This window comes from Microcebus murinus, chromosome 27 (assembly GCF_040939455.1).
Source record: "Microcebus murinus isolate Inina chromosome 27, M.murinus_Inina_mat1.0, whole genome shotgun sequence".
NCBI classification, from domain to species: Eukaryota; Metazoa; Chordata; class Mammalia; order Primates; family Cheirogaleidae; genus Microcebus; species Microcebus murinus.
Genome location: NC_134130.1, coordinates 4,272,551 through 4,293,955, shown reverse-complemented (window position 1 = coordinate 4,293,955; position 21,405 = coordinate 4,272,551). Strand labels below are relative to the sequence as shown.

General features: G+C 52.5%; 1 protein-coding gene across 6 annotated transcripts in view; it reads right to left on the bottom strand.

Moving 5' to 3' along the window:
* RANBP3 (RAN binding protein 3) overlaps nt 1–16,091 on the bottom strand; it is a 55,001-nt gene extending 38,910 nt beyond the window's left edge. For 4 of the 6 annotated variants that reach the window (XM_012761643.2, XM_012761644.2, XM_012761645.3 and 1 more), the window contains exons 1-2: nt 15,984–16,091; nt 78–133 (exon numbers count right to left, since the gene is read on the bottom strand). In XM_012761643.2, the coding sequence (XP_012617097.1) occupies nt 78–133; nt 15,984–16,005 (78 nt within the window). In that variant the 5' untranslated portion in view covers nt 16,006–16,091. The remainder of the gene's footprint in view (nt 1–77; nt 134–15,983) is intronic. The other 2 variants (XM_012761651.3, XM_012761653.3) reach the window with 1 other exon arrangement.
* Between the last annotated feature and the right edge of the window lie 5,314 nt (nt 16,092–21,405).

Genomic DNA, 21,405 nt, shown 5'->3' with positions numbered 1-21,405 from the left:
TGCGACCTGAACGAGGACTCCCTGGGACAGAAGAAATCAGAGCAATGACGTGAAGAGAGAACCTACCGGCCCCTTACCTTTTGTCCTTTATCCTTCTGAAACACAAAGACGGGAGGAGCAATGGCAGGCTTTTCTGCAAAAAGAAAAATTGGTTTTTTTCCCCCCAACACTATATTCATACAGTAAACAAAGCTACATTGGTTTGTAATAAGTTAAATATATATATAAGGCTAGCAACTCCAAAGAACATCAAGTCACTTAGAGCAGCTTCTTGACACGGACGCATGGGCGTGTTCCGTTTGTGAGACTGCAACGCTCGATGGCATGACAAGGCCCTTTTCTGTACCCACATTATTTACTCAGTAAGGAGCTTTCGAGACTCGCTGAGAGTAGACGTGTACACGAGGGGGGGAGTGTGCCAGCCACTACCTGGTGCCACCAACTGTGGCCCTGCAGGAATGTGGCGCACAGAAGCCAGATTTCTGTGTGGAGCTTCCTACATTTCCATTGTTGGAGACTAATTTAGTTCCTATTTTTTTAATTTGCAGGCTGAAGAGCGACTGGTCTGTACCAGCTGGCCACACTGCGCATGCTCTTTGGAGAGCCAGCCTGGGCCACGCAGGCCGGGCATTCAACCTGACCTCCGGTGAGCACTGTTACGCAGCGGTAAGTCACTGAGTGGCTGCCAGTATGAGAGTCCATCTTGAACAGCTGCTGTTGAAGAAACACTTTGGGATGTTCTGTCACTTGAGGGGACAAGAGCAATATAGCCTGTAGTTCCCATGAAACACCATTTGTCTCCTACCCAGGGGCAGCCAAATCTACAGCCCTTTCCACTTGCCCTGGAGTGGGTGGCAAGCAGCTAGGAAGACCCCCCTGGCTGTCAGGGGACATGCAGATGAGGACTGCCTTGACCCCACAGGGAGGCCCAGACCACACCTGCCTCAGGGCCTTGGGCCTGGGTGCCTCTGGGGCCTCCTCTGTGTGCTGTGCACTGGGGCCTCTGTGGCGAGCGGGACTCAGGCAGGGCCCTGCCCTCATGGGCCCCCGGTCACGCCCCGGCACAGCATTCCCAAGAGGGCATCCGCCTGGGCTCTGGCCTGGTCTGCTCTAGTGTGTGGGGAAGGTCCCTGGGAAGAGGGGGCTGTGCTGGGGTCTCAAGGAGAAGAGACGGAAGGGAGAGCGGCAGCTTGAAGGCTCAGCTCTTAGGGAGATGGGGGCAGGGGGTGGCCACACCGAGGATCTGGAGGAATGCTGTAGAAGGTGCTGGGAAGCAGGGTGTCTGTTCAGGCTGAAAGAGAGAACAGTGTGGGGAAGGGGGAGAGAGGATGGATTTGGGGAGACTAGGTGGGCAGAAACTGAAAGTGGAGAGAAAGGGACGGCACCAGGATGACCAAACCAACACCATCCCACTCCTGCAGAAGTAGGACAGACACTGTCTTTACCTTGGGGCAACAGTCTGCAGGCAGGCAGCCCACTGATGGTGACATTCCCTCCACCCCGCTCCCGGGAACCCTGCTGCACCCAGGTCCAATTCACCGCACACAGCAACAGCAAATGCCAGGGTGAATGACACTGACATACACAAGATCCAAGGGCTGCAAAAGAGCAGGTGGGGGCAGAGGGGTCTCCAGCCAGCCATCTCCCCAGCACGGCACATAGCTGCTGCTCGACAAGCTCGAATCAACGAGCCTATCCTGGACCATAAATGATGCCAAAGGAACGCTGCAGGGACTCTGGGGACAGAACAGCAGCTTAGCCACACCATGTCTGCCGGGGGATCCTAGAGGCCTTGTGGTGCTGCCCCTGTACCCTACAAACCAGGCCCCAGCCCCCCTTCTGCATTTGACTCCTCACCAGCTGCAAGGAGCCGAGATGCACAGGAAGCCCCTAGGGTTTGGGCCATTGAGGCACTGCCCAGCCCCACCTTCTTTGGGGAACCACCCCTCCAACACCGCCACGTGGTTCAGAGGGAGCGAACCTCAGCCCTGGGGGACATGGCAGCATATGAAGGAGGCCTTTTGTTGGAGCCTCTGGGGAAGGGGCACCTTCTTCCTGCTGGGGCTGCTGAGCTGGTGGGAGATGACTCTGGGGCTGCCAGCAGCCACATGTCACCATAAGGGGCCTTAGACCAGAGCCAACCTAGAGGGAAGCAGAGCCAGAGACAGAAGAGTGAATCCTGGCAATGCTGGTGGAAGCCCTCAGTCGAGCTTGAGCCGAAGCTAGCCTGCGCCTGGACTCATCACCCAAGCCAAGCAATGCTGATTTCCGCTTAAGCCAGTTTGAGCTATGTTTCTGCCCCTTGTCATGAACAGATTCCAGCCTGAGAGAGGCACTGTGTGGCCAGTGCGGACTTAACTAAACATACGCTGTCCTCGGCACGGTGGAGAAGAAACCCTGGACTGGCCTCAGAGTGAGGCTGACACGCTTGCTTTTCTTCACAGCAACACTGCCACCTGGTCCGCTGTGTATTTATGGGCTACAGTCTGTCTCCCCTGCCGAGTTACAGACTCCGTGAGTCAGAGATTCTGTTCTGCTCCCTTTGGCATCCCGCGGCCCAAGAACGGTACTTGGCATCGTGGCGTGCTGTAGGGACTCAACAAACACCCGACAAAGCGTCGAATGCAAGGCACGGTGCCAGGCTAGTAAGGAGGGCTGGAATTGAGGGTCACTGGGGTGGGAGTGGAAGAGCTTTCTGGTGGAGAACCGTGTTGGCTAATCCGCACGTTGCCCAGAAGCGACCTTGGCCATTTGGGCAACTCCGGGAAGCCTGGGCCCCCTGTGATGTGAAGGCCATGGCAGGTTCAGGGCACGGGCCAGGAGAGGACCCCTCTGACAGAGGAACATCTCTGTACTGCCCTGGGCTCGCTGCTCAGCCGGAAACAGAGGCGGCTGAGGAAGGGGACGTGGGAACTGAGCTCTGAAAGCAGAACCCAGAAAGCAGGAAAGCTGGGGTGGCGTCCAATCAGACCCTCGCTAAGACCTCCTGTCTCCTGCTCCCTGCCCTGCCACCACTCAGACCCTCTTTCTTTCTCGGCCTCCACTCTCAGCCCCTTAAGGGCGGCGTCCACAGAGCAGCCAGAACCACTGGTGTGAAATGCACTTACAACTGTGCCGTCCTTCCATAGACGAGGGCCTGAGTCCTCGGACAGGCCATGCCCTAGCCACTTCTGTTCCACCTCCCACCTGACCACAGTGGTGAAGAGCCTGCTGTCCCCTGCATGCCCCACGTTTATGACACACTCCTGGACTCCTGCTTGGTTTAGCCCCTCTGGCTAGAACACGTGCTCGCCTTCTTCTGCGTAGCCAGCACTTGCCCCCACGCAGACCTCGTCTCCTGCAGGAAGCTCCCAGCCTGCACTACACGCCTGCCCCGCCCCGCCCCCCAGGGGCTGCCTGCTAGGGAGGCCCAGACCATAGCTGCAGCATCCAAACGGCTCCGCCCTCAGCACATTACACGGTGCACGCTGTGTAGACACCACCCAATCAATGTTTGAACTAAACTCCATCTCCATCACACACAGAACACCAGCTGCTGTGCACGCACATAAATGTCCACTAAAGCCTATCCTGTGCTGGACACCACAGGAAAAGCAGAAACCAGGAGGCTGAGGGCAGAAGACCTAACGGGAAAACATGCGATGGGGCTTGCACGTGACAACGGCCTGGCACTGCGGAGCCCTGGCACTCCTACAGGGTTTATCGGTCCACTGACAGCACCTAGGACCAGAGCTCTACAAGAGCGGGGCTTCGTCTGTTCTGTTCACCTGTGTCCTCCATGCCAAACACAGAACTCCACAGGTAACCGGCACGCAGCCAGCAGTCACGGGGGGAATGAAATGCTGCATGCCACAAAGACTAGGACCCAGTGAGGCACAGTAAGGGCTCCCCAGAGGAACAGGACACAGCAGTGGGAGACGACTGCAGCAGGACCCCTGCTGGCGGCAGGCTGGGTGTTCTACTAACCCAGCCCAGCTAGATGGTTGTCCCCATCCAGCCACTGCACTAGGAAAGAATGCAAATGAACTTTGGTCACCTCTCCACCCCAAACACAAAGCATTGGAGTCACACACGTTGCATTTCTGCTCAGCTCTGGGAGGCCCCAACGCCTGCCAACTGCAAACTGGTACCGATGCCCCACTGCACAAAGGACTGCCCCACACGGACCGCCATGGGCATAGACTGTTTCTGCAACCACCCTTCATCGCCAGGCTGCTGCTGCTATGTCAGCCCATAAGCCGCTACACGAAACTCAAGCGTGGGGAATGCATAGGGACCAGAAGCAGCGAGGCATCTATGACCTGCTCTAATTTCCAACCCGCTTCTCTTCACAGGTCAGGGGAAAACCACCACCATGAAGACTTAAAATACTGAAATATTGATCAAATGCAGAATATTCAACCCAGATTCTATCACACAGTGTTTTTTTGGTGAAACGGTCCAGTAAAATGCTCCCTGATCAAATTAGTATGTAAAAAAGCAGTCCGCCTGGACACTGGCTAGACACAGCAGCACAGTAAGGTTCAGGAAACCAACAGAAAAGACCTGTCTGACCAAATGCTTCCTGAAGTTCTGTGACCAGGGAAGCCACCTTTCCAGGAACCCTGTGACAGGGCCTGAGAATTACATTTCACTGACAACTGTGGCCAACACTGGTGTTTGACGTGGGAGGGATACAGAGCCCAGACAGGAGGAAAGGGGGTGGGGCCCTGCCGCCCACTGCAAGCAAGGGAAGGAGCTGGCGTGAAGCCCAGAGATGGCCCAGGGCAAAGTCCCGGATGGCCTGGGGCAAAAGATCATCTTTCGCAGCCCTCCAGGGTAACAGGGGTATAGAATCCTGTCTGTAGACGTCTCCCAGCCCCGCCATGTTACACACGGCATGGGGGCTTCCCGAACTTGGGATGATTTCACCGAGCACTTCTTTATGTGCTAGGTTTTACCTGCATGGTCCTCACCGAATCTGCACAGGTTGGTTACATCAGTGTCTTTATTTTACAGGAAAGGACACAGAGACTCAAGTCCAGTGACTTGTCCAAGGTGGGGCAGGGTCTCCAACCTGGGGTCAGGGGGGTGGACTCAGAAGCCCGTGCTCCTGAGTACCACACCACCATCAGGAATTAAGCGGCTCCCAGTTAACATTCTGGAAAAGCACAAACTAAACTAGCGGCCTCACAACAAGCTCTGGGGTCAGTGTGAGGCCTCTCACAGGTCACGTGACGCCCAGCTCAAGAATACCGTGCGCAGTTGCTCCAACGGCAGGCTCTGGCAGAGACTGAAATCCTTTACGACTGTCAAGAAAAGAATCAAAGACGCATTCCAAGGTGCACACTCGGTGGTGAAACAGGTTGTGTTCTGTCTTTGTCTGTCAAATGTCTCACCATGGAATGCTTTGCCTAACGTGTTCAGAATCTAAGCTGAACACACACACACACACACATACACCCACTCTCTCTCTCTCCCCCCTTCCACATGAACTTTCTTCACTGCTGCGGAGACAGTAACAGAAATAGTACCAAAGGCAGTCTGCCCCACAATAAGTAGTGGCAGCCTCTCCCCACGGCTGCCTCCAGCCTCTGTCTTGGAGGATCTCCTGCTAAACCTACAATAAACAGAAGAAACAATGCAGCCCCAGGAAAACACACACAGAAGAGAATCTGGAATATCTTGTCCTTTTCTGTTTATTCCCCTCCTGAATGATGAGTCCAACACCTGCCAGGAAACTGCCCCCATCTGGAAAGCCACTTAGAATTCTTGACCAAACTGTCAGCGAGGTACTCGTGTAAAATTAGCTTTAATCCTGGGCTCATATGTCTTAATCTTCTTATCTGTGAAAAAAATATGGAAAGCATCTTGCCAACACAACTGACAGTCCATTAATACGTGGCAACTGCTTTAATCCGGCAACACTATCTCAATCCTTCAAGTTATTTATTTTTTCAGGAATTATTATAAACAGTTCTGTGCTGCGACAGAAAGGTAGATCCGTCACTGATGTGTCAGCTCTGGCCCCTGACTAGTTCTTTGGTGAAGAATGCAGCTCATCTCACACACGCCGTTGCTAGGCGATGCCTGACTCTCGGTGCACAGCAAGCTCAGGGGGCACCCGCCCAGCTAATGCAGGGTGGTGGCCCGGGGTAACCCAACTCTTTCCTGCGTACTCAAATATATTTCTCCTCTGGCAACTCTCAACCGTGCACATGGAGATTACGGGGGCGTAGTGTTTAGAGATGACATTGCACACTTCCTACACTTCTTTCTGGAACACTCTTCACCTTGCCGTTTCCTCTGCCTACTGAAATCCAAGCCAGTCTCCAAGACTCTACTCTTACTGCCAGACACCTATGCTTCCCACAACAGCAGGAGCTCCGAGCACTAGTTGAATGGCCTTTACTAGACACGAGGGAGGCGATTTACAGACCTTGTCTCATTGACCACAGCCACAGCCCCACGACATCCTCACGTCCTGCTGGACCAACCACCATGAGAGCTGAACCACACCTGCCTTCTCTATTTCTACACTCACTGAAGCCCCTGGCAGCAGAACTTGCACTGGAGGCACCTTTGTGCCTTGAATCCGATAGAAAACCCATAAACTTAATCACACAGAGTCAGCAACGCTGCCCAAAACTGGTGGGAGAAATTCAGTGATCCAGCTTTGGTGGCACTTTTCTGTTCTGCCACTAGGTGGCGAGACACCAGAACAGCTGAGGTGCCTCGAAAGTGGCTGAAGCTTGGGAGAAAGTTCCAGTAGAGAGTAAGGAAATCCTGTCTAAAGGGAAGGTGGTGGGAAGGAAATCCACGAGCTACAGACTCCTGCTGAGGCAGCAGAGCAAGACTGATGACGCTGGGGAGTGTGGGCCGGGTCTTTGTGTGTGTTCAAACCTGCCTCAGCCACTCGCGGTCGGGATCCTGGGCGAGCGAAGGAACTCGGCTCCCTGCACGCAGTCCTCCTTTGGCACGGTGCTTCAGCCCAGCAGCCTCAGGAAAGATCACATGAAATGGTGCACACACAGCACACGGGGACATGGCTGGCACGTGCCACACATTCCACGCTGGCACGGGTATCGGTATCACACTCAGAGGACCGCAAACACACTGAAGCCACCTTAAATCGAGGGCCCTGGATGCAAGGCCAGCGGCCAGGCCCCCAACACTGACTGGTGAATGCCTTACAGTTTGGCCCCTTCCAAGGAGTGGAACCATCAGATCCAAGAGCTGCCTGGACACCCAGGATGCTGAACGCAAGCGCTCAGCTGCTCAGAACCAAGCCCTTCTGAGGCCGAAGGCGGCACTGCGGCGAGTGCTTGCCCTCCTCAGCAGGATTTGCTGAGACCCTGTTCTGTGCCAGGCACTGAGCCCCGCACGGGGAGACAGGGATGGGAAGGCAGATAAGGCCACAGCTCCCTAGTGGGAGAAGAGAGAAAACAAACAGCTGGCTGTGTGCAGACAACTGGACAATTGTGGAGACAGGTGCTCTAGAGAGAAAAGCAGGATGGTGGCAGGGTGAGCAGCTGGGGATGGCTTCTCTGAAGCCGAGACCTGAGACCTGACGACGAGAAGGGACGAGTCAGGTAAAGGCAGGGGGGTCCCCAGGTGAAGACAGCCCCCCCAAGTACAAAGGGCCTAAGGACAGACAGAGCCCGGAGGCCCATGTAACAGGGAGGAGGTTGGGGAGAGCAGGGTAGGGCCTGGAGGCCGTGCAGAGGAGTCTGGGTTTATCCAGCGTAAAGGCTCAGACGCGGGCCCTGGACTCTTGGGACCCAGCAGCCACCACAGTTGATGCTGCAAACACATCCTTTCACTTCTGAGCAAAGGGTAGCCGTTTTCTCACCCTCACCCGCTCACACTCACGCTCTGCTCTAGCAGATGCAAGGGGGGATTTATTCTGGGTAAACAAGTTCCCAAAAGTCTGTGTGGCAAACCTGGGGGAGTTTAATTTAGCAAAGGCATTTTAAACTTACTGCGAAATGCAAAGCCTGCATTCTAAACGTGTGTGGAGTAACTACCACTGTCTCTATGACTTCCTACTTCTCTCTGAACACCATAAATAGCAAGAGTGAATGCAGTGCCCTACGTGGGTCAGTTCTCAGAAGGACAAGTGCCCACGAACCGGATGCTCTTGACACACTGGAAAGGACGAGTATGGGCTCCCAGACTCAGTGGCTGCAGACAGGCACGCTGGTCCCAGCCAGCCTCTGCTTACATGGCCTTGGGCTTCAGCCCCCGTGAAATGGAGCAGCCTGGACCTGAAGCGTCTCTGAAGGTCATTCCCAGCTGATATTCTGCCAGGTCCTCACCTTGGACCTGAGACGCTGCTGAAGGTCAAGGAAAATACTGGTCCTGGGAAATGAAGTCCATAATGAGCACTTAGCTGCCAAAGGCCATGAGAGAAAAAGAAGGTTGGGAGGATGAGCCCCAAGCTCTAAATGGAAAATAATTTATTCCTGGATAGTTTTATTTAATCCTGTAACCCAGTGGGCCTCACCCAAGAGTAATTTGCCCCAAAGGAAACATGGGCCAATGCCTGGAGACATTTTTGGTTGTCATGATGGGGGAGAGGGGCATTGCTCCCAGCATCTAGCGGATGCAGACCAGGATCCTGACCAACATCCCATGATGCACAGGACAATCGCCTCCACCAAGAATGATCTGACCCCAAATGTCAACAGTGCTGAGGTTAAGAAACCTTGCATTAATTACTTGGGAAAAAAACTAAGTTAGATCCTTAACTCATATTATACACCAAAATAAACTCCCCATGGATCAGATGGTAAAAACCAGCTTCAGTGATTCACCTCTTCTCTCCTCCTCACTCGGTGTGTGGACTTTGCAGTCACAGCTTTGCATCATAGCTCACTGAAACCTCACACTCCTGGGCTCCAGAGAGCATCCTGCCTCCGTCTCCTGAGTATCTGTGACTACAAGGCACGTGCCACCGAACCTAGAAAATTTTTCTTTTCTTTTTTGCAGAGACGGGGGCTCACTATGTTGCGCGCAGGCTGGTCTGGAACTCCTGACCTCAAGTGATCCTCCATCCTTGGTCTCCCAGAGTGCTAGGATCACAGGCGTGAGCAAATTTGTAGATTTAAATGTGTGTAGCATCCTAGAACTTCAGCAGGTCAGGTATCATGGAACACCAAGTCTCATGGGTGTTGACAAAAATCCCTTAACCCAGTGGTTCTCAACTGGGGGTGATTCTGCCCCTAAGAGGACGCTGAGCAACGTCTGGAGACATTTTTCCTTGTCATGACTGGGAAGGGGTGGGTTGGCTGGGTGCCACGGGCATCATGTGGGGGAGGCCACAGATGCTGCTAAACATCCTACAACGCCCACGATTCCCCACGAGCCCCAGTATCGATAATACCGAGGTGGAGAAACCCTGCTATGACTACGCCCAGGCATCTAATCAGAACCACAGCTAGCAGTACCCGACAGCTGGCCCCACATGCCGGTGGGTCAATTACCTGACACACTCTTCTGTCACAGATGACCCTCAGACTTGCTTATTTACCATTTTACAGATACAGGGACTTAGGACAAACAACATGCCCAAGGTTCTGGGCAAGAAAGTGGCAGAGGCAGGATGTGAACCAAGGACAGGCAATCCAGGTGCTTCCAACTGTGCCGCAGGCGTCAACTGCAGCCGGTGCTAGCTCTGGCTCGCAATCCCCCCAGGGCTGGAGAGGCAATGGAGACACCCGCAACCCACAACCGCCACAGGCCCACGCGGGTCCTGTACGCTGGGGCTCTGCTAGCACTCGTCAATGGTTCTCAAACTTCTCGCTCTTAGGCCCCCTTCACGCTTGTCACTGACCAAGGGTCCCCAAGAGCTTTTATAAATGTGGGTTACAGCTACTGATGCCTACTATACTAGAAATCAAACCTAAGAAAATGTCAAAGTATTTATTAATTTATTTAAGATAATAATAAACTCAGGGAAGGTTTACCTAAATAACATATTTTTATGAAAAACAACTTTTCCAAAACAAAAATATTAGAAGAGGGCATTATTTGACATTTTGACAAATCTCTTTAATGTCTGGCTTAAGAGAATATAGCCGAATTTTCTTTTTCCTTTCTCTCTTTTTTTTAAGAGATGGAGTTGCTGGCTGCCATGTTGCCCAAGTTGGCCTTGAACTCCTGGCACAAGAGATCCTTCAGCCTCGGCCACCTTGGTAGCTGGGACTACAGGTGTGTGCAACACCATACCCGGCTTGAACTCTCACCTGCTTCTGTAGTTCACTTATTGCTAGATCACACATCAGACAATGTCTATAAAAAAAAAAACTCCACTCTCCATTAATGAAAGAATGAGAATAAAAAAGGCAAATACTGTCCCTATAGTATTATAAGAACAGTGTTGAACTTGTAGTCCCCTTGAAAAGGTCTTGGGGAGTCCTAGAGGTCCTGGACCATCTTTGAGAACTGCTGCCATGTGCTACTCTGAGTACTAGCATTCCAAGGACACTGAATTCTGAACTAACCACAGACCACGAGGCGTTCTGCGCTGAGGCACTACGCTAAAGAGCACTGAGTGCAGAGACTGCCGAGTCTGAGAGACGGAACGACAGGACTGAAACCCAAATGCCAACCAAGGTCAGACAAGCCCCAGGAGAAAAGGAAGTGGGCTGGGCCCCAAGCAACACATTGGAGACAGCGGTGTCCGGGAGGGTGCATGGTCTATCTCAAGGACGGCAGCTGCCCCTCAGCCCAGGGGAATCATTACTGGGCAAGAGTACGCAGGCCAAGGGTGGTTAGCCTGTTTTCCAAGAGAAATCAGAAATCTGGATTTGCCCCCCATCCTTGAAATCTCAGAATTTTAAAGTGTTGGCTCCTAACTAAAAACAAACAAAAACCTAAATGGGCAAAATTAATGGCTGCCTGCACCTCAAGCAAGTTTGTGACTTCTGCCTGTGGTTTTCAACTCTGGCTTCAAGTCTTAAAACATCTGCGGAGCTTTGAAAAACTACAACACCCTAGAACTCCTGGAACCATCTCCAATGGTGCAGCAGTGGCTTTTATTTTCCTCATCAACCTCCTTAAATAAGGGTGAAGTGCAATGGGTGTTGAGAGTCACAGTGAGTGCTATGCCAAGCATTAAGTGACAAGACTACCCTGCAGACATGCTGGGGGGCGGGGGACGGGGGGTTTACCCTGAGGTCCCATGCCCTATCCTTCTCTATGGAGTCACACAGTACTTCACCTGGACCACAACTCCTCCTAATACAAAAGAAAGAAACCTTGCTGCCCTGCCACCACCACTAGGCCCCAAATAGATATCGATAGCCCACAAATCCCTGTGCTTTGTGATTGCTTCAAAGTACCATGGAGAGCTACCAAGGCCCGGCCAAGCCAGTACCAGCCATCTCTGCGGGTCTGGCCTGTCTCTTGCTGTTTTCATAAATGGTGCTCTCCTCTCAGATCCCCAAAGGGCACCCCACCCCTCCCTAAATGCCCCCATCTCCCACTACACCCCAGCCTAGTCTCTCTATAGAATAAGTCTGAACTCACTTACGAGGCTGGAATTCAACCCTTACCTAAAATGCCCCCTTCCTCACCCCCCAATACTGTGCTTCCCCCAAATGCCAGTCTCAGCTCACCTACTCTACCCTCACCCAATTCCAGTGGCCTCCACTCACTCCAACGACCTCAGAGTAGTAGCACACACCAGATCCCGACAGACCCTAACACCCAGGCAATGCACAAGGGCAACACGAGTGCAGGGAAGATTCCATTTCCCAGCTAACTGGGGCAGGCTGAAGACTTGGTTGAAATGCTCTGCAGAACTGTAAGCCCTTCTGTGTCTACACAGCATCCTGGGCAAAACTTAAACTTTTTCAAAGTGTATAGAGACTCCGCAGCCTCTGAGTCATCACGTCACCCCTCAGGCTCCCCCTGCCACAGACACAGGAGGCACACGCAAGGGGAAAGATACATTCCGACCTCAGGACAAATCCCAGGGTTAATTCTCATCATAAATTCATGAGAATGTTCAAACAGCTATTTCTCCCTTATCCTAAAGTTTAGGGCAGGGGAAGGGGGCGGTGAGAATCGTGTGAAATGAGGAGTCCAACTAAGTTCTAGCTAATCAATAAAAATTCAGTTGCATCTCATCGTCTTGGTTTAGGTTTTAAGTCAACAAGTAAGGTCCAAACTGAAAAGTCAAACTACCCTTGAAAATCTCTCTACTCACACTCGGTCAGGCTCATAGATTAGTGGTTCTCAATTGGAGACAATTTTGCCCCCAGGGGGTATTGGCAATGTCTGGAGACATTTCAGTTGTCATGACTGGAGGGTGGGGGTAGAAAGGTGGTATCATTGGTATCTAGTGGGTCTTAGAGGCCAGGGAGACTGATCAAATCCCTACAATGCAGGGCAGTCCCCCATTGCAGAGAATTATCTGGTCCCCAAGGTCTACAGTGCTGAGCTCGAGAAACCTTGGGCTGGGTGATCACTCAAGGACAGGCAGGACTGAACTCAGGAGGATGGAAAGCCCAGCGCCTGGTGGTCTGCCATCACGGGCTCAGTCCAGGGTCATCTCCGAGTGGGGCATGGCCACCTGCACTATTCAGATGCTTTCTTTGCCAAACATCTTACAATGCACAGGACACGGAATTATCCAGCTCAAAACGTCAACTGTCTCAAAGCTGAGAACCTACTTCCTACCGTTTCCTGAGTTTCCAACATGTATGTCCACAGGCCAGAAAGGAATTTATATGATATCTTCTAACGCTGGGATCTAGACTCCAAGATGTCCTATAGTTCAAATATTCTTTGCATACCTTCTCCCCATTCTTCTTTATCTTTCCCAGGGACAAACTCTGCCTTCAAATCATGATGTCCGTCTATAAAGCAAAACAACTCCAGAGACAGGATGATTAATGAGCTGGGGAGGTATGAACAGCGAAATGCCAAGCAGGGGAGACTATCCCTGGACAGCGTAAGACATGCACACACACTTTCCCAGGAGAGAGGTCCAACTGGACTTTAACAGACACGGACTACCACGAAAGGGCCGTGGGAGTTGATGTCACCATCCACGAGTGGATCACCATGGCAACAGGATGCTGTACTGGATACACAACTGAAAACATGTCCTTGTGCGTGAGCACGGCACACCTAACCTGTACTACTCAAACCAGTGGGCCTCAACTCCGGCTGCATGCCAGAGCTGTCTGTGCTGCTAACTGTTCAGACGCCCAGGACCCAAGCAACACCTCACAGAATCCGCAAGGTGTGGGGACTGAGTATCTGTGGTTTTCAGAAAGCTCCCCATGTGATACTGATGCCCAGCCAGATGGTATCAGGACGGCCACTGCTCAGACTGACAGAGGTGGGACTGGCCCAGAGAAGACAGACAGTGAATGGAGGAGCTGTGAGGATGGTGCAACTTAGGATCCTAGCCTGGAAAAGCAGAAGCCAAGAGGGCATTTGACTGGAGTTTACACAGCAAGAGAAAAAACATGTCTATGCAGCAGTCCCTAAAGCTTCAAAATGCATAGGCAAAGAAGTCCCCCTTTACATAGTGAGTAAGACATTAAACACTCTAGCAGAATGAAAGCCAAACCAGAAATGGGAGTCTTCAAGAAACACACAGCCACTGATTAGAGGATGGCGGGGATATCTGAGGCACAAAGTTATCCATTAAGATCGTCAGAGGCAAAATGCTAGGTGAGGGAGGCACTTATTAGGGAAAAATTTGAAGTACCAAACACTCCATTTCTCTGACACTTTTTGGTTCAACTATGCCATTTACAATGGACAGCTCATGTGCCCAGCATATGCTAGAAACAGTGCCCCCTAGAAAACAGCAATGCATAATTTCCCCTGTGTGCTCAATGTGTCTCTCACAACAGGGTCCTCACTGATGAACTCATTCATTCAGCTAGAGTTTCTTGGATTTCTACTCTGTGCCAGGCACGCCTGCCCTTATGGAGCTTATATTCTAGTGGAGGGGCAGTCAAACCAACAAGTGAAATCTAGTGTGCTTGGATAGTGACAAGTGGGGTAAAGGGAATAAGGAACGTGGGTATCACTTAAGATGGTGGCCAGAGAAGTTCTCAGTAATAAAATAACATATAAGTAAGAAGGAGCGAATTATTATCTGGGGGAAAATGGTTTTAGTCAGAAGAACCAGCAGAAAAAAGGCTAAGAGGAGGAAGTGTGTGGACCACAAGAGAGTGCCAAGGGGGGTTAGAGCAGAGCTAGTGAGGGAGCAGTGAGACAGGACAGGGGGGAGTCGGGGGTCCACTCTGGCTTCTGGGTTGAGAAATTTTCAGATGGGTAAGGGGGGTGGAAAGGGGAGGTCCAAGTGGTGGAGAGAAGTGGTCACACTCTGGAAACACTGTTAGGGTAGAACTGGCAGAATTTACTGTGGGGTATGAGAGACAGAGGGGAGTCTGGGGTGACTTCAAGGTCTTGGGCCTGAGCAAGTCAAAGAATGGACTTGCCGTTTACCACAGTGGGAGAAAGACTGAGATGTGCAGGTTTTGGTGGGGGATGGAGGGGGGGAGGGGAAGAGGATAAGAATTTTGTTTTGGATGTGCTGTTAGATGTGTCTGAAACATCCACATGGAGATGTTAAATACGATGTTGCACATATGAGCCCTGAGTTCAAGAAACTATATGGGCTCCAGATGTAAATATATCAAGTATGTCACGTTGATTCCCCTTTATATAGTCCCTTTCCTGCCTTTGAATGGACCTCATGGGGTGGAATGCCTCAACCTGGCATGGGCTCTTTTACCTTCTAAAAGGTGCAGCTTAAAATAGCCAAGAATGGGGGGGGGCTCTCAAGCCAGATCACCTTGATTCACATCTCTATTCTTTACAAGCTGCGTGTCCTGCCTTGGGTAAATAACTTACCCACTCTAACTCAGTTTCCTCACCAAGAGAATGGGGCTAACAGTATCTGTGCCTCATAGAGCTTTTGTGAGGAGTATTACTCGAGATAACAGTACATCAAGATGTTGAAAGGCACCTGGGGTCATCCCAAATGCCCTACAAGGCTGAGCACTTACTATCATCATTCATTCATTACTGCAATTCGGTAGGAAAACCTCAAGACACCCTCCAATAAAGGCGGCATGGTATGGGGAGGTAGGGCCAGACAGGTGGAGAGCCTGCTTACAGTAGTGCACCGAGAAAAGGAGGGAGTTAAAAATAGGCCTCGGAAGTCCTGAAGCTACAGCGATAGCAACACGACTGACATCAACCTTGCGGGTGCTTCCTCTGGGGGATTTGGAAGTGTAACCTTGTCAAAAATCGCTCAAGTGGGATGTCAGCGCTCCACAGAGAAGGAAATCATCCAGTCTCTCTCTGGACGGGCAGCCAAAAAAAAAAGGGGGGGGGGAAGCAGCTAGAGCTTTCCGCGGCCCAGATGCTGTGGCTGGGCCTGAATCAGGGGAGACAAGGCGCCCCAAAGGATCTGGGAGGACTACGGGCTGAGTTCTGGGCAGAGAATGGGTGAAAACCGCCTGGGCTTCCCGTCCTCGGCGTGGGGCCGGCCCGCGGAGGACGAGGACCTCACGGGATTAGGGGATGGGCAGCCGAGCCGGAAAAGAGGAGAAGCCGGTCCCCGAGGCCGAGGGGGCGGGGAGGGAGCGTGGCGCGCTCGGGCCCACCACCAGGCCCCAAGGTCTATTTACATCCGAGGCCCGGGCTCTGAGGCCGCGTCTCCCGTCCCCTTCAGCCCGGGGTCTGACCCGCGAAGCGGAAGGGCCTCGAGGCTGCGACCCCAGCGGCCTCCCGGCTCCTCTGGCCGGACTGTGGCAGGGGCCGGGGCTGCCGAGAGTGATGGGTCGGGCCGGTGAGCCTGGCCTGAGGGGAAGCAATGGGGGGCGGCTGCGGGTCCCGCTGGGCCGCTACCCCAGAGCGGACGGGACTCCCGCACTCCGCGGCGCTCCCCCCTCAGGCCTGTGGCCCGTGGACCCCCGCCGCCCGTTCCCCGGCCGCCAGCTGGCCCCCGACGGCGCCTCCCCTACCTTCGTTCGCCAGGTCCGCCATTTTACTTCCTTGAGCCCTCCCACAAGGCCCCGCGCCGGCCCGGGCTCGCCTGCTTTCTGCCAGAAACTCCCGCGCGTGCGCACCTAACAAGCCGACGCCGTGCGAGGCGGACAGCTTTGCGCATGCGCGCTGAGCCCCGCGCGGAGTCGGGTTTCGATGGCCTTCCCCGCCTGGCCGCGCTCTGAGCACGCGCCTGCGCACTAACCGCCCTCCGCCTCTTTTTCCCGCCGACCGAGGGGCGTGGGCCGGGCCGGGCAGGGCGCGTGCGCAGTAGCGGCGCGCGCATAGCTGGCGCCGCAGCCCGGGTGAGGGTTCTGTGTGGCTGCTCGGAGCGAGCCTGGTCTTGACGCCCCTGCGTTCCCACTTGTTTTCCGGGGGTCCCCAGCGGTGGCAGAGTGAGCCATCGAGCCGAGGCCTTCCTCCAGGTCGATCCCTGGGGCCGCGGGGGCTTTCCACACGCGCAGACGGGAAGCCTGCCACCTCATGCCTCAGTTTCCCTGCCCCGGGAGCCAGCGCCGTTGGCAAACGCCTTTCTGAGGCCGCGCGTGGAGGTGGCGGGAGGGCGCGGGGTGGCTGCGTGGGGGGCGGGGAAGCAAAGCTCAGAGGTCGAAGAGCACTGGCCTGGGTGGGGGTGGGGGTGGCACGGCCAGGTGTGAGGAGGGGCGCAGCCTCGGTCGCAGGTGTTGGCCGGGGGAGCCGGCGCGAGGGACTTGACCTCTCTGAGCCACGACAGTGGGAACCCCGGCACCGCCAGACCCACGACGCTCCTATCATCGCGCTGGGCCTCAAGGTTCTCCATCTGTACAAAGGGACCATCAATCAACCTCAAGGCTTATGGGAGGCTAGAGGACCTCCTGGGCCTCAAGGTTCTCCATCTGTAAAATGGGACCATCAATCAACCTCAAGGCTTATGGGAGGCTAGAGGACCTCCTGGGCCTCAAGGTTCTCCATCTGTAAAATGGGACCATCGACCTCACAAGGCTCATAGGAGGATATTGGGCCTCCTGGAGTCATTCTCTACTCCCCTGCGACGAATCCCTGAGCAAATCATGTGGGCTTGGCCTCACTTCCAAAATATAGTCCGTATCCCCCTGTTCTTACCAGCCTGCCTGTCACCACCCTAGGCCACATTATCCTCATCTCCCTCCTGGACGACTGGACAGCCTCCTCTCTGCCATCCTTCATTTCATTCTTGCTGAGCTCCAGGCTCCAAACTCTACAGGACGAGGAATCTTTTAAAACTATAAGCTAAAGATATAAATATCAAGGGCACATCCATCCATCCCCAGTGCTCCCAAAGGGAAGCTGAACTTGGAATAAATTCTAAACCTCTTATTCAGGAGTACTAAGCCCACTGTTCTTGGCTCTTACGGGCGGCCTCGTTCACCCCGTGTGGCTCCTTGCGTCTCAGCCACAGGGGCCTTTCTGTCCCTGGAGCCCAGCAAACTCACCCCAGCCTCAGGGTCTTTGCACTTGTTGATCCCTCTGCTTGGGACTTTGTATTCCAGGCCTGATGTTAGGTTCGAGTCCCAGCTCTGCCCCTTCTAGAAGGCGGTGGAGCAAGTCCTATAACCTGTGGCCCAAATCTGGTCTATGAGCCGAGAGTGTTTTTTTTTTTTTTTTAACTGGTTGGGGAAAAAAATATCAAAAGAGGAATAGTATCTCCTGACATGAAAATTGTATGAAATTTAAATTTCAGTCTCCATATATAAAGTTTTATTTGAAAACAGTCACACTTACTCATATGTTGTCCATGGCCGCTTTGGAGCTATAACAGCAGAACTGAGTCCATTTAACAGAGACTGTGTGGCCAAAAAAAGTATTTACTATTTGTGTCTTTACAGAAAAAGTTTGCCAACCCCTAATCTAGGACACATATATTTACATGGTTATCCTATACTTATCTGTGCAACCAGAGGGGTATGGCAAATGTTTAACAACTGCTTCTCTGCAGGGGAATGCATATCTTAGTATGACTGTATGCATATGTGTATATGTAGTTTATTGGGGGATGGGGTATATTGAATACCGTTTAACAGTATTCGGTATATCCCCAATACTCAATATTCTGCCAGCAGGCTCCAGGCATAAGCCACAGAACTTGAGTTAGAAATTCTCTGGGAATTGGCCAGGCACGGTGGCTCACGCCTGTAATCCTAACACTCTGGGAGGCCGAGGCAGGAGTTCGAGACCAGCCTGAGCAAGAGTGAGACCCCCATCTCTACTAAAAATAGAAAGAAATTAGCCGGATAACTAAAAATATGTAGAAAAAAATTAGCTGGGCATGGTGGCACATGCCTATAGTCTCAGCTACTTGGGAGGCTGAGGCAGGAGGATCACTTGAGTCCAGGAGTTTGAGGTGCTGTGTGCTAGGCTGACGCCATGGCACTCTAGCCCAGGCAACAGATCAAGACTCTGTCTCAAAATAAAAAAGGAAAGACCAGGCTTGGTGGCTCACACCTGTAATCCTAGCACTCTGAGAGGCCGAGTTGGATGGATTGCTCAAGGTCAAGAGTTCGAAACCAGCCTGAGCAAGAGCGAGACCTTGTCTCTACTAAAAATAGAAAGAAATTAATTGGCCAACTGAAAATATATACAAAAAATGAGCCGGGCATGGTGGCGCATGCCTGTAGTCCCAGCTACTTGGGAGGCTGAGGCAAGAGGATCCCTTGAGCCCAGGAGTTTGAGGTTGCTGTGAGCTAGGCTGACGCCACAGCACTCTAGCCCAGGCAACAGAGCAAGACTGTCTAAAAAAAAAAGAATAAATTCTCTGGAAATAGCTAGAATGTCAGTCCACCTGGGCACCCACAGTGTGTAGGACTCCATCCTTCTCGTTCCTGCTTGTTAGTTTCACTCTGTTCAAACTTCTTGTGGGTGGGTCATCTCAGCCTTTGCCATCTCTCTGAACCCTCTGACTTTGAATGAACTTAATGCTTTTCTTTTGGTTGAAGTTTACATTAAATAGATATTTTATATCACCCCTTAAAATAGGAAACCACTATGCTGTGGATAGATCGTTGTAAAAGTAAACATGAAAACCAAACAATGTCTTTAAATTCTTAGTGGTTACTGTTGCCTGCCAAGGTGCTAAGCCCAAGCTTGCCTTTTCTTTGATGTAAAGGGAAATTAGCAAAGTATTAGACGGTTATTATAGGCCTATTATCGCTCAACGGAAACTTTGTACTTAACTTGATGAGAAGGAGTGAAAGAATTGAAGACGGGCTGACTATAATCTGCGTGATTTGGTGTCATTTAATGCCATGTCTACATGTCGCCTGAAGTCATGTCATACACCACATTCATCCCAGACTTCGGGAAACTCCCGGCAACATGTCGTCACTTGCTAAATATAATCCAGTTGTGGCTTTTCAAAGGGACACCAAAAGATGCAAAACCTATCAGCCTAATGAGCCAACTGAATTTCCACTGGTTTCACAATTCTTAGTGTCGATGGCGGCCAGCCCTGAGCCCCTCGGGCCATTGCTTTCTCTATTTGGTGTCCTCTAACAAATTAACTTAGTCACCAACCATTTAAACAAATATTTGTTGATTATCGACTATGGTGGCTTTAACATTTGGGCCCAAATTCTTTGACTCTCTTTCCAACAAGAGGGGAGGGCTCTGTTTCCTTCCCTTGAATGTGGGCGGTGGGCTTGTTCATCAACAGAGACGGTGGCACTGCGTGACTTACAAGGCTGGGTTACAAGGCAGCTATACAGCAGCAATGCAGCCTGCCCCTGCTTTGCCGGAACAATTGCTCTGAAAGCTGTTGGCCATCAGGCGAGTGGCCCAGGGGCTCTGAGGCTGTCATGCTGTGAGGAGGCTGACAGCACCGTCCTGAGCAACGGATGCCCAGCCAACCCCCAACTTCCCGCTGCAGCCACTGACTATGGCTGGATGAGAGACCCTGAGTTCTGAGAAACAACCACCCAGCCTAGCCCTTCCCATTCCTCACCCACAGAAACCATGAAATACAAACGATAGTTGCTGACAGAAGCCGCTACTGCATTTCGGGGATATTTGTTACGCAGCAGTGTATAGCCACAACACCTACCGTGTGTCGGGCACCATTCTGCACGCTGGGTTCCCAGGATGAACAAGACAGACCCTGCCTTCATGGAACATTGTGTCCTTTTATGGGGAGACTAAGGAGATACTGACAGCTCTACAACAAAACAGTGTATGGTGAAACCAGGACAGAAAGAGGGGCTACTTTATGTTAGTTTGTTGGGAAGTCCCCTCTGAGGAGGTGACATTTTAGTAGATCTGCAGGAGAAGCATTCTAGCCACAACAGCAAGTGCAAAGGTCCTGAGGCAGGAACCAGCGTGGTGTGCCAGAGGGACAGTGAGGAGCTCCATGTGGCTAGAGCAAAGTGACCAAAGGGAGAGGTGGAGGAAAGGAGGTCAGGGAAGGACCTCAGCGAGGAGTTGGGTCTTTTTCCTGATTGCAAGGGTTGGAAGCAGGAAATGGGAGGGATTCAAATGACTTGCTCTAAACTGCTCATTGCTACTCCTGCTACCAACATCCTCCTTGGCTCCCCAGGGTTCAGGTCTCAGAGGACTCCCTAAGCCCAGGCTGAGCTCTGAGGACCACGGTCTTCCCTCCTCTGCAGCCAAGGACAGGACAGTGGCTTCTGCAGCTGGGCTCCAGGGAAAAGGGCCTCCACAGCTCTAATACAATGCTCCTCTTCCCGTCACAGGCAGGGAGCCCGTGTGTGCAGCACGTGCCCTGCGTGGAGCCCACGCTGAGGTCAAGTGTTGCCCAGAGTCAGGTGGGGACATCATGGTGGCCTTTTTTGCTCATCACCCTTTGCTGTCCTCTCTTAGTCCACGGGGTCAAGTTCCTGACAGCGCGATGTCCCGTGCAATTAAGAGCGGCACTTCACCCGTGATGTTGGGGACCCCTGACACAAGGCGTGTAAGTGTGACTCCCCAGGAAGTTGAGGGGGGGGTGTCTTGCTCTTGCTGAGGCTGGTCTCGAACTCCTGACCTCAAGCGATCCTCCTGTCTCGGCCTCCCAAAGTGCTGGTATTACAGGCGTGAGCCACCTCGCCCGGCCAGGTCATGCATTTGGGGCAGGAATTACACAGAAGTCATGTGCGTCCTTCTCAGCGTATCCCGAGGCACATGGTGACGATTTGTGCCATTATTGCTGGTATAACTTAGATCGCTTGGTTTAGATGGTGTCTACCAGGGATCTACTTTTCCCCTTGTAATTACCGAACATCTCACGGGAGATTCTTTGAGTCTATGAAAACAAGCAGAGAGCATCCGAGAAAGAGAAGGAGCAGGAGGGGAGGGGTAGGAAGGAAGCTAGCTCCTTCTCTTCTTCCCATCCTGCACGCTTTCTAGGCAAAACCCAGGCTTGCAGCGTTGCCAGCAAAAAGGAAGAGGCAGTGT